This window comes from Thunnus maccoyii, chromosome 1 (assembly GCF_910596095.1).
Source record: "Thunnus maccoyii chromosome 1, fThuMac1.1, whole genome shotgun sequence".
In the NCBI taxonomy this organism is placed as follows: domain Eukaryota; kingdom Metazoa; phylum Chordata; class Actinopteri; order Scombriformes; family Scombridae; genus Thunnus; species Thunnus maccoyii.
In genome coordinates, this window is record NC_056533.1 from 837,853 (window position 1) to 851,101 (window position 13,249).

Consider the following 13,249-nt stretch of genomic DNA (forward strand, 5'->3'; position numbering starts at 1 on the left):
GGTCCACTTACTTTTCAGCCTTTCTAGTGCATCTAATCATCAATCATCAACCATTAACCACTCACAATCATTACTGCAGCTCCCAGGGTTGGTACCTTTCTCCACCGCTGTATTCCTTAGATACAAACAATAGTACTACTACTAATGTTTGAAAAGACTTCTAAATTTCTCTGTTACAGTTTGTTTTTTAACCTGACTATTGCTAAAAAAAGAATACACTACAGAAAATAGCTCAGACTACATATGTAATGGCCACTTCCTGCCATCTCTTCATTTTTTTCATTCTTCAATTTAAAACATTCAGATTCACCAAAACAGATGCTGATTCTCACCCATAAACCCAGAAACTGGGGTTCCTGGTAAGTTTGGAAGTCAGTCTGACTTAAGTAACCTGCACAGCCAGTGTTCATCGTCACAGCAAACATTGGTTAGGGAACTCATCTACTGACTGTTTGTGGAGAAAGACACCAAAAACTTCTCCACCAAAGCACTTCACTGTGTATCCAAATACAGCTCACTTGTTATTCTTGAGTGAAACTCTTTGAATTTAGATACTCTGAATACAGCCACTCCAAGGTGTTCCACCTTCACTCCACACTGCTCACATAGCAATAGGTCCATAGTTCAGTGGAAGTGCTGAAGGTGTGACAGGGTCTGAAGTGAACTCCACATCAGACAGGGCTCTATTTTCCTACCAGCACGAAGCCAGCACTGGGGCAACCAAGTCTTTATGCAGTTTTCCACCAAACAAATTTCCAAACCCCATTTTGTATTTGTTTTTATTTAAGGATATTGTATATATTTAAAGCATGAATGAGGATTTTCAAATAAGCCAAGGAGGAGCAGAGCTGCATAGTCTATATGTATTAATTATCCTATATTAATTGTGTACACAAAATAAGCAGCAGCACCAGTATGCCAACAGCTGCAGCACACATGAGATCAGCTTTATTTTCATTCTACCATTGTCAGCATATTTGGATTGATGTTTATAAATATTTGGGGTGTCCTGAATGTATATTTTGGGACTTCAGGTGCTTCACAGAGGTGAACTTCTCTCTCTCACTCAGCATGTCTCCCCCATTCGACCTGTTGCTGCGTTTAGAAGGAATGAGAGGAGCTCATGTGATTGGTCATTAATGAAGCTCACACCAACTCTACCTGTTGATTCTGAATTTCTCCCATTAATAATGTATTCAGTCTCTCCTCCACTTTGAGCACCAAGGCTGATGGTCAAGAAAATTGCTAAAAATTTGTTTGTCACACACATGGGCCATGCACCAGGAATCAAGATCTGCATCTGCGCCTGTGCACTATTTAAGGAAGATAGGGCCCACAGTCTCTAACATGACCCCTGCTATTGTGTCATCCAGACTTATCCAAATGGACGCTGAAGTCTGGTCCCTGCACTTGTACACCATTAGCACACTTTCTCACAACAACATCAACAATTGAGCAACAGTATAATATGTATGGGTCAAAATACACCTCTATAAAACTCATGCAGTGTCTGAACTGAAACCTACTTGTGTCCTAGCTCGTGAGCGATGGTGAAGGCCAAATTGAGTCCATTATCCTCTGCTAACACACACTTCCTCTTGGCACTGCAGACGCCACCCAGATAAGCGATACCTGTAATACAGTGACATGAAGTGAGTTTCACAAACAACAGTTGCAATTATTGTTTTACACTACATGATTATTTAATGAAACACTTCGGATAATTAATTTGTTTATTCTCAAATCCAAGGTCAAATTAAAGCTGCAAGCAGCAATGATCGGGCCCTCGCACCTTCCTGCACGTCGGGGTACATCACAGTCGAAGGGCTTTTATTGTGGGCATGTGGATGTCTTCAGGCCGGCCTCTTATTGGACATTGCATGAAGGAGTTAAATATCACTTCCTGTGTCCACGAATTGCAGCCAATGTGCAACGCCAAGACCAACTGTGATATCAAATCAAAATACTTACTAGTTTGAACATGATTGCAAAGTTACATGAGTTTTTGCGCATTCAGAAGGCCTGAAACATGTGTTCGTAAAATGAAAATTGACACACACAATCCAAAATGGCTGACTTCTTGTTGGACGGGAAAAAAAAATAAAAAACAAAAATTGTGGGCAGGATGATGAGAGCAGTGATCCCATCAAATTTTATGAGCATCAAACTTTTTTCCATAATGACCGCTGACTTCCTGTTGACAGTAGGTGATGGTATGACTATGATGCAATATTGATATGTAGTTGTGTTCAGGCTGGGACTCTTATCAAGCATGTGAAATTTAGGGCAGACTGGACAAAGTTCAGTGGAGTTACAACAACTTCCTGCTTCATGGCGAAAATGCAAATTGACCAGCAGGGCACGTCAAGGGCATTCCATGAAAACTCAAAATCTTGTTAACTTTTCATCGCTAAACTCCTTAGATGACGCCAACCAAGTTTGAAGTCTCTCTGATTAATTTTCTAGGTGGAGTTCGTCAAAGTATAATGCCTGCAAATGACAAAAATGGAGCAAAAATTGAAAAGTAAATTCCTGTTAGACCTCCTGTTAGACTTAGGGTATGGCTCCAAGAAGCTTTTTTTAAAGTCTGGACATGATACATATGTCAACCAAATTTCATTAATTTTCGTCAAATTTAAAGGTGGGGGGCTTTGACTTTGAAATTTTGTAGGGGACGCTATTGAGCCATTATGTCATGCCCAAGCCCAAGCCTCATATTAGAGGTGAAGTTTTGCCACTTCTGGTGAATGTGCACAGTTTTGTGAGTTTTTGAGCATTTCTAGCACCTCAAAAATGCTAAAAGTAATTAGGGGGAGCTATAGAGCTGCCGTGCCTCACCCAAGCCCATTTGTGATATCAAATCGTAATACTTACTAGTTCGAACATGCTTGCAAAGTTTTGTGAGGTTTTTTGCATCCTAAAGGCCTCAAACATGTATTCATAAAATGAAAATTGAAGCAAAAATCCAAAATGGCTGACTTCCTGTTAGGCGAAAAAATTCCCCCCCAAAATTCTGGGTATAATGATCAGAGCAATGATCCCACCGAATTTCATGCATATCAAAGAAACTTTGCTCCAAAATGGCCATGTGTTTGGGGACGCTATGAAGCCTGCTGGCCACACTCAAGCCTAATCATTATAAAAGATACAATTTCCCCCCACTTCTGACACATGAGCCCCTAAAAAATGTGATTCATTGTGGAGAAGAAGAATAATTAAAGCTGCAAACAGCGATGAACGGGCCCTCACACCTCACACGCATCAGAGGGAGCGCCAGCAGTGGTATCATTATTGGAGGTCTGTTGACACGGCTTTGAATTGTCAGGATTATCATACAGTCTGTGAATGGATAAAATATTATTTCCTGTGTATAATACGTGTTGCTGAAGATGACATATTGGAGATTGTGTATATATTTGATGAACTATATGTCTTTTAGGATTCACTTCCCGTTGCCAGTAGACGATACGAAATAAGTGAAATACTAATGTAGCAATAAATTTACTAGACGGCAACTGACATGGATATACATTTTCATGAATATTGGATATTGCATGTAAGAGATACAGACAGGTGACAAATTGAATGAAAAACCAACATAAAGTGTTAGGCACCATGTGCCACCAGAACAGTTTCAATACATCTTGGCAATGTTTCTACTAGTCTGTGGAACTCCACTGGAGGGATGAACACCATTCTAACATTTTATCCAAAAGATATTCCCTCATTTGATGTTTTGATGATGGTGGTGGAGAGTGTTGTCTAATGTGTTGGTCCAAAATCTCCCATGGGTTTTCAATTGGGTTGAAATCTGGTGACTGTGAGGGCCATAGCATATGATTCACATTATTTTCATACTCATCAAAGCATTCAGTGACCCCTCGTGCATTATGGATAGTGGCATTGTCATCCTGGAAATGACCACTCCTATCAGGATAGAAATGTTTCATCATAGGATAAAGATGATCACTCGGAACAACTTTGTATTGATTTGCAGTAACCCTTCACTCTAAAGGAACAAGTGAACCTACACCATGCCAGCAAAACACCCTCCACAGCATAACATAGCCACCGGATCCCCTCACTGTAGGGGTCAAGCATTCAGACCTGTACCAGTTTTTCCTTTGTCACCTGTCTGTAACTATTGCTTCTTGTGTCCACTGTGTGGTACTAGAGAACACCTACACACTGCATCATGTTGCTGTTGCAGACCAAACCATGTAGCCTAAATTTCATGTAAATCGGATGATGTTTGTCACATAAGGCTGACTTCTTGTCAGTAGGTGGCACTATGATTATGACTAAATATTAACATCTAGATGTGTTCAGGCCTGGACTCTTATCAAACATGAGAAATTAGGGGTAGATTGGACGATGTGGAGTTACAACAACTTCCTGTTTAATGCCCCAAAAAACAACAACAACAACATTTTGGACAAAATTGTCCGGCACACCACGCCAAGGGTGTTCTATGAAACTAAAAAGCTTTGCAATTTAGCATCACAAAGGTGTTTAGATGTAATCTACCAAATTTGAAGTTGCTCAGGTTAAATCTCTAGAAGGAGTTCATTAAAATACGACACCTGTCAATGGCTTCACTTTGCGACAAAAATGCAGAGTAGATTCAAAATGGCTATCTTCTGGTTGGACTTAGGGTATGGCTCCAAGAGGCTTTTTTAAAGTCTGGAGATGTTACAACTGCCTACCAGATTTTGTACATATATGTCAAATTTAAAGGTGGGGACTTTGACTTTGAGATTTTCTAGGGGACACTCTCAAACCATTTTTGCCACACCCATGTCCAAGACCCATATTAGATATCGAGCTACACCACTTTTGATGCGTTTGCAAAGTTTTGTGAGTTTCTGAGCACCCCTAGCATCTCAAAAATCCTAAAAGTAATTAAGCTGATGTGCCATGCCCAAGCCCAATTGTGATACTAAGCATAATACTTACTAATTTGAACATAGGTAGAAAGTTTCAAGAGTTTTCGTGCATCCTAAAGGCCTCAAACATGTGTTCTTAAAATATAAATTGATGCACAAAATCCATGGCTGACTTCCTGTTGGGCAAAAAATTTTTTGAAAAAATATTATGTCGAGAATGATGCAATGAACCCACCAAATTTCATGAATGTCAAAGAAACTTTGTTCCAAAATGGCCATGCATTTGGGGGCGCTATGGAGTCTATAGTCAATATGAACATCATGAGCTGTACCACCTGTCCCTCATTCAAGCCTTTCCCTCCAATTCAGATTCAGATTCAGATTTGGGGGGTTAACTGTGTCCCGCTGTAGATCTAAACAGCAGGTTTAGATTTTTACTTCAGTGTTGGATTTCACTTGTCTCTCTGGAATGAGAAAGGGTGGCTGCACCAGAGATGGGCTCCTGAAAACATCTCAACCTTGGAACTAAAAATAGGGACGTTTTGCAAAATAACCTTAAAATAATCTTCAGAAAAGACTTTAAAGAAGAGTTAACAGCATTAATCAGCGAGAACAGAAGTGGAAATATCATCGATGGATATATTTTTTAAATTAAAACAGCTAGCTATCTGTCAACTGCTACCTGCCACTGTTACCAATATTCCAAAGGAGAAACTGCACTGAGGAAGCAAACAGAAGAGTTATTTTGTAAAGACAAGAAGATAAATTAAGGGGTCCTTGTTGGTCATATTCTCTCTCTCTCTTTCTCCATGAACTGGTATGATGGTGGTGCGACCAATGTTTGTGGTGGCCTCTCCTAGTTCTGACTATGCAGTGTCTTTGTCCATGTCTATGGCTACATCTGTGTCATCATGTGGAGTGCAAGGGAAATATGTCTATGATTATCAGTTTCTTTTGGACATTCATGATAAAGACTTTTGCTATGAGGAAAACTGGCTCGGAGAGCTAAATCAGTTGAGTGTGTTTGGTCTGCTACACCCAGTGGACCCAAAGGAGACCACAGCCTTGCCTGGAGCTGCGCTGGAGAGGAAACATTGCAAGCGGTGAGACAGGACGTGGAAGTGGGACAAGCGCAGAGGAGTACAAGTTAGGCTAACTGTTAACCCATACAAACTGGCAGTTCCAACAATCATGCTGCCTAATGTTTGTTCTCTGGACAGCAAAATGGATTATATAACTCCCCCATCAGTGCTGGTCACTTGTTGGCATGCAAGAGCTGTCTACATCAAACTGAGACATGTGCTTTTATCTCTAAATGCACTTTAATGCACTGTGCTGCTAACTGCTCGGTTTTTTTTGTTGTTTTGTTTTGTTTGATTTGTTTTGCTTTTTCTCTTGGGATTTATATGTTTTTATCATTTTTTAAAGCAAATTTTTAGATAAACAGTATATCTTTATTCTTTCTGTTGTTGTTGTACTGCTGTGGGCTGGGAGGAACAGCATTTCATTTTTTGTGTATAGAAATACACAAGAAAATTACAATAAACTAAATCTTGAATCTTGAATCACAACTGCAGCACGACATTCATGTATCATATCTAATCATATGCATACAGACCAATGATGAGTTGTGATATATAGAACTACAGAACTGGAGATAAATATTTCTTCTGGTGTTACATTAAATAGTGGACTACAACCATACAACTACTGCATTACATTGATTCATTCACTGTGATAGAGATGTGATCAGTGATCAGTCAATCTTCTAAAGAAATGGCATACCCCTGACTGTATTCTGATACCATCGTTGACTACTGAAATCCCAGCTTCTGACTATCTTTGGGCCCTCAGCTGGCCCCCAGCCACTGACAAGACTTGGTAGAACTGACCAGCCAAATCAAGGCTGTGTTCTGCGACCTGCCTGGGTGCACTGATGTGATCCACAACATAATCACCGAGCCAGGGAAAAAAGTTCCAACCCTATCGCATCCCAGAGGCTAAGAGGGGGGCCATCAGAGAGGAGGTAAGAAAAATGTTGGAAATGGGGGTTATTGAGGAGTCACACAGTGCCTGGTCCAGCCCAATTCTTCTGAATCCCAAACTGGATGGCACTGATAGATTCTGCAATGATTTTAGAAAACTGAATGAAATTTCCGAATTAGATGCCTACTCCTTCCCCAGAGTTGATGAGCTAATCGAGCGATTAGGCCCCAGCCATTTTGTGTCCACTCTTGATATCACCAATGGATACTGGTAGGTTCCCTTTACAGACTCAGCCAAGGAAAAGACAACCTTTTCAACCCCAGATGGTCTGTACCACTACAGGGTCCTGCCCTTTGGAGTCCATGGAGTGCCAGCCACATTCCAGCGGATGATGGACCGGATACTCCAGCCTCATTATGAGTATGCAGCGGCCTACTTAGATGATATAATTCACAGCCCTGAATGGACCTCCCACCGAGGCCACCTTAGAGCTGTCCTGGAAGCCCTACAGTGAGCTGGCTTGACAGCCAATCCCAAAATGTGTCACCTTGGCCTAAAGGAGGCAGAATACCTCGGCCACACTATTGGGAAAGGCAGTGTAAGACCCCAACTCCAGAAAGTGTAAGCCATCACCACCTGGCCTCGGCCAACAACTAAGCGACAGGTAAAAACATTCCTGGGACTTGTGGGCTATTATCAGGGTTTTATCCCTCACTTCGCTACCCTTGCAGCCCCTCTGCATGAGATGACACAAAAAACCCACCCACATCATGTCACCTGGAGTGCTGAAGCAGAGGAAGCATTCACCACCCTTCAGAAAGCTTCATGCACAGAGCCAGTGCTGAGTACACCAAACTTTGGAACCATTCATCATCCAAGCCGATGCCTGCGGAATAGGGGTTGGAGCTGTGCTGTCCCAGGTCAGAGGGGGTAGGAGCACCCAGTGATCTGTATTAGCCATAAGTTGCTAAAACATGAATGTAATTATTCAACCATAGAGAAGGAATTTATGGCAATTAAATGGGCTTTAACCAAGTTGCAATATAATCTCCTTAGCAGAAAATTCACCCTGGTAACCGACAATACACCACTAAAATGGGTGTCAACAGCCAAAGACACTAATGCACGAGTCACATGGTGGTTCTTGAAATTGCAAAACTTTAATTAATTTAACTTCAATTTTGCTGTTGAGCACAGGTCTAGTAGAGCCCATGGAAATGCAGATGCCCTGTCCACGAAAGATGACTGCTGGTTTGTTGTCGCCCAGGAGGTGCATCCCTAAGCTCAGGTTAGGGGGAGGTGATAGAGGGAGTGTTTTATCCAGTCCAGGGGTGCTAATTCTATGCTTCCTTGTGTCCTCTCTCCTCCGTGACCCAGAAACTGATCTCCCTCTGCCATCATGGAGGATCTTCCAATCCCTTAAATGCACCTGGAGGAGACGAAGAGCCAGGAGAGAAAGGAGCCTCCTGGAGGAGCTTAGAGCAAGGAACCAAAGGTTTATCCAGCACGGAAGTGTTTTAATGGACGGCAACACCCATTTGATCCAAAGTGTGTATTAACTGGTCAGCTGATCTGACAGGACAGTAAACAGTAGGGCTTTTATTGTAATACAGCAGATCAGGAAAACTGCCTGTGGAGAAGGAATGAAAGCACCAACAGCCGCTTCTCATAGCTCTATGTATTTACAAAATAAAAATTACTGACTCATGAATCAATCATAAAAACACTATTTTTCTTCATGAGCCAAAAGGCTTCTCCTTTCTTCTTCTCCGTTTCAGTGTGTCTCAGCTTCTTCAGGAAAATATGACATTGCACAGCTGTCTGTCTCATATAAAATCATCCTGAGCCTGAAAAGCACATCAGACTTTCACAAGCTAGATAAGCAACATTTTATTTAAACACATTCTGCAGGCTACAGCTGTTTTAAGCTGCTTTCACAGAACCATAAAAATGTTGGTGATGTTTTAGTTGCTAGTAGCAGATAATGTGGACAATAAACGTTTTGCATTATGTTGCAAAATATGCTTACATGTTCAATATGTTTAATAGACTGTTAAGACTGACATTACATCTGACAAAAATGCAGCTTCCTCTTTCATTTCAATGCAGTGATCGTATTGACATTGTGGGGGTGCCAGGCAGAGGGCCCTAGCAAAAAAATGCAGACACATTGTCATACAGGCTCAATACAACAATAGGCAATAGAACTGCACTATACCTGATCCTCATTAGACTGAATATAATATGGGCCTGGCCCAACTCTGGTCTTGCAAAGCTAAGTGGACCCGTGAAGACAGTCAAGTCAGTTTAAAGGATTTAGTTGATGATTTTCTATATTTTTCTGACTGTCAACAAATATCAAGTAGGCTGCCAGTAGGTACTGAGATATAACACGTTACAAACAATTTCTGAATCTTGGAAGAATTCTGAAATTGAGATTACAACAAAAAGCTTTGACATCTCCTTCAAGGCTTTTTTTTACAGCTAAAAAAAAAAAATGTCAAAGCAGAAAGAAATATTAAAAGAAATCAGATAATTCTGAATGGAAACTGCCTGGAAGTTTGGAGTGTTGAAGAAGGAAATAAACAAATTAAGAGGAGGCATTGCAGAACTCAAGATAAGAATAGATGCAGCAGCGTTAAGGATTGCGGAAAATGAATGACAAAAGTGCTTATCCACAGTCTGTGCCTACACAGACAACTGGAAGCAAAATGTTGAGTTTGTGGAAACCTAATACAGGAGAAACTGGATGTTACCAGTGAAATCCACATTGAAAGAGCACACCGGGCAACTGGGCTAAAGACTAGGCACAACAAACATCCCAGGTCAATAACAGTTTGCTTCCAAAACTACAAGATGAGACAAAGGGTGCTTCAGGCTGTCTGGGCAAAGGTCATTTGGGTGAATGACTACAGCATATATTTTGATGAAGACTTCACTACCCAGGTGTTTAAGGAGCATGCAAAATACATGTGTGTATGGCATCAGCAGATTCCAGCTGGGGAGCCGGATTTGAAGTCTATGCTGTAGGCAGCAGGCTGGCAGATGCCCCACTCCAGGAGAAGGAAAATGCTAGCAACTGAACTGATGTCCGTTGTAAAGACATTGCTTGATTCTCTAGATCAGCATGAAAGAGCAAAGGACTGAAAAGGTATAGGTGAATTTCTCAAGCAGAGACAAATGTCCAGGCAGTGTAATTCCCTGCAGATATACAAATCTATTTTGAAACAAACAAATGACTGAGCCACGTGGAAGTCACATTTTTTCAAGATCTGACTTCATGGGGCATAAAATGTATAATTTTGAATATGATGTCAATCCAAAGAGTCATGTGTTTAATTCTATCAATGACATTTTTAAATATTATACTGATTATCAATTTAATGACAATGTTGAACTAGATAAAAACTAGAACTAGATAAATTGTTAATACATTTCAATTGTAGAAGTCTTTATGCAAACTTAACTAAGATCATTGAATAATTAATACATTTAAAAGTAAATTCAAATGATAGCCTTCTCTGAGACATGGTTAAATCAAGAGAAAGGTATTGAGGGTTATGAGTAACATTATATCAATAGAATCAACAAGAGGTGAGGGGGTGTGGCCCTGTATGTGTACAGTGACTTGAAATACAGACCAGTTGAATATATGACAACTGCAATTGATGATTTAATGGAAAACATAACTGTGTAAATTGAAATGGAAAGGATGAGAAATATTGTTGTAACTTGTGGGGAAAATGTAGAAACATTTAAAGACAGTTTGGAATAATTAATGAAATAGGCTGAATGAAAGCAAAACAATTCAAATCTGTGGGGATTTCAACACTGACCTCCTAAATGTATCTAAACATGAAACAACATCAGATTTTCTGGATGCATTAAATAGCAGAGGGCTATACTCACTGATCACCAAGCCCAGTAGAATAACCTTGGTTTGTGCAACATAAATTGACAATATTTTTATAAATGTCATGGAAAGCAATGTTAAAAGTGGGCTAGTAATAAATGACATAAGCAACCATTTACCTGTATTTGCAATATATGATAAATAAAGAGAAAGGAGGAGGAAAATTGCTATAGATATGTAAGGGTAAGAACTGATGAAGCAATAAACAAGTTCAAGAATGACCTCTTAACAGAAGAGTGGAAAGGGGTTTATGTGTGCTACACAGAGAAATTTCTAAAGAGCTGTTTATCACTGTATGATAAACACTGTCCAACAAATATAAACATAAACGGGCCATTTATAAAGATAAATGGCCCGGCGGAAGCGGAAGCAATGTAGACACGCTGTGTGCAAGCTCCTTCAGGTGATCCTGCAATTTTGTTTAAAGATCCAGTGTGTAATATGTGTGGTATTTAGCGGCCTCTAACGGTGAGGTTCTAGATTGAAGCACTCCGCCGCTCAACCCTCCCCTCCCTAAGACTTTGGAGAGGTTCCAGAAGCTACGGTGGCCTTCAAGGACAAGAAGCTATTTGCTGAAGATGTCATCGTCCACGACAACTTCGAGCATTTCTAACAAGTCAAGCGATGAGGTGAATATGTATTTAGTTATTTAGTCCATAGTACCATAGGTTATAGCTCACAAGTAAGATAGCAATTATGAGTGTTTTATTGTTTTGGTATTACAAGCTAACATTAGCTACGCCATGCTAAACAAAACTTACGTTATTTTATTCTAACGGTAGGCATTATTGATAGCGAGCTAGCGCTGGCAGGATAACGTTACATATTTTATTATCCGTTTGCAGAGTCAAGTACAGGAGGTTAGAGGGAGAGGAAGAGGGCAAGTTAGCGGTGCTGCTGCAGGCAGGGCCAGGCGAGGGAGGGGAGCAAACACCAGCACCGTGGAAGCAGGGGAAGAGGCTGGAAACCCCCCAAAGGGACCGAAGCGACTGAGGTTTGTGACGTTATTTATACAATTATTTTATCATATTCTTACTCGTTCTGCACGATATTAAAAATGCCAATACAACACAAAGTTGTAGTTACATAGCAGCTCTGTGCTTTACATTACTGTAGTCTGTACAGTTTGATGTATTATCAGTGTAAGGTGAGTCAGTAGCCCCTTTTACACAGCCTGACAGCCTGTTCAAGGCGGGAATACTGCGCCTGTAATCCACCTTGCTGTTCTGTTTAGCCCATATTCAGACCTAATCAGGCTGCAGGGTCGAAGAGGTGTGTGGGTGTGTTTGTGCTTTAGAAGCTAAACGCTGTGAAACAATCAGAAAATAACCGTCCTAACTAACGTTACTAGCGCTCCCTCTCTTCATTCACCCTCTAGCTCACTCGACCACAGCCGCTCTCTCTCTCTCTCTCTGTTTCTTTCGTCTTCTCAAAATGAGTCGGGAAGCCAACAGAAAAGTCAAACTTTACTTTTAACGTTATCAAAGAAGAGAAATGTCCTCCCCTTGGATCCTCTTTATGGCTATAATGCAGTTTCTCTGTATAAAAGAGGCTAGTGAAAACATCAGCAACACTATGAATGATTATATAAATACTATAAAGGAACTGTATCGAGCACCAATATTTTGACTTTTTTTAAAAATCATGTTATTGTTGTAGATATGTCTAGGAACACTGGACAGCCTACAATCCATATTCTGCATTACCATTACCATATTTCCAACATATCATGAAACTTACAACCTATAAAGCCTGATCTCTGTTTTTCCTGTGTTTTATTTTTTCAGAAACTTCTTGAAGAGATGACCTTGAAGGAGCACAGGCAGCTCACCAGTGAACTGCTTCAGAGGCAGCCAGGGTTCATTTTTGATGCCTTGATGATGCATCAGTGCAGGCATGGTGTCCCACCGTTTGCTGGAGTGCCAAGGGTACCATGGTGTACTTGTAGTAACTGTACAGACATGCCTACGGACCGGGAAAGGAAATGCTGTGGCCAGTACCCTGCAGATTGTGTGAGCCTAATACCGCACTTCCCCCAGTACTGTCTTGAAAATGCTTTTTATGCATTCACAGGCGGTACTGGGAGGACATTATTGTATTTGGCCAAACCAGGAAGCCTGGGGATGACAACCGGGAGTATCGTTATGCTGCCTATAGACATTTCATCTATTGACAGCATGGCTCTTTAGGCTAGGGAAACCGACTTGTCATCCCCAGTTGCTGTGTTTGGAGGATCAGGGACAAGTTCCCTGGTCCTCCAAAGACATCACACTGGTTTGACACCTGGCCTCTGAGTTTCCCTCCAGGTCCTCTGGAACGTCCACACAGTATCTCAGGTACTCACACACCTGCCTGTTCATCATCAAACCATCTCATATTTATTTGTTACATTTCTGATATTTTATTTATTTTATACTTGTTCTATACGTTTTCTATATTTATATATTTTCTGAATAATTATTAA

The 13,249-nt window shown here is 40.8% G+C and overlaps 1 protein-coding gene and 1 long non-coding RNA gene across 10 annotated transcripts in view; one reads left to right on the forward strand and one right to left on the reverse strand.

Moving 5' to 3' along the window:
• The window catches only part of adamts17 (ADAM metallopeptidase with thrombospondin type 1 motif, 17), a 626,422-nt gene that overhangs the window by 431,913 nt on the left and 181,260 nt on the right, over positions 1 to 13,249 (reverse strand). For all 9 annotated transcript variants that reach the window (XR_006096576.1, XR_006096581.1, XM_042414307.1 and 6 more), the window contains exon 8: positions 1,527 to 1,632. Coding sequence is in view for 7 of the 9 variants with exons in the window: in XM_042414307.1 (XP_042270241.1) it covers positions 1,527 to 1,632 (106 nt within the window). In the remaining 2 variants the exon portion in view is untranslated. The remainder of the gene's footprint in view (positions 1 to 1,526; positions 1,633 to 13,249) is intronic.
• On the forward strand, positions 11,237 to 13,197 carry LOC121900208. The gene is made up of 3 exons (XR_006096933.1): positions 11,237 to 11,414; positions 11,631 to 11,779; positions 12,573 to 13,197. It is a non-coding gene; the product is annotated as an uncharacterized LOC121900208 (long non-coding RNA).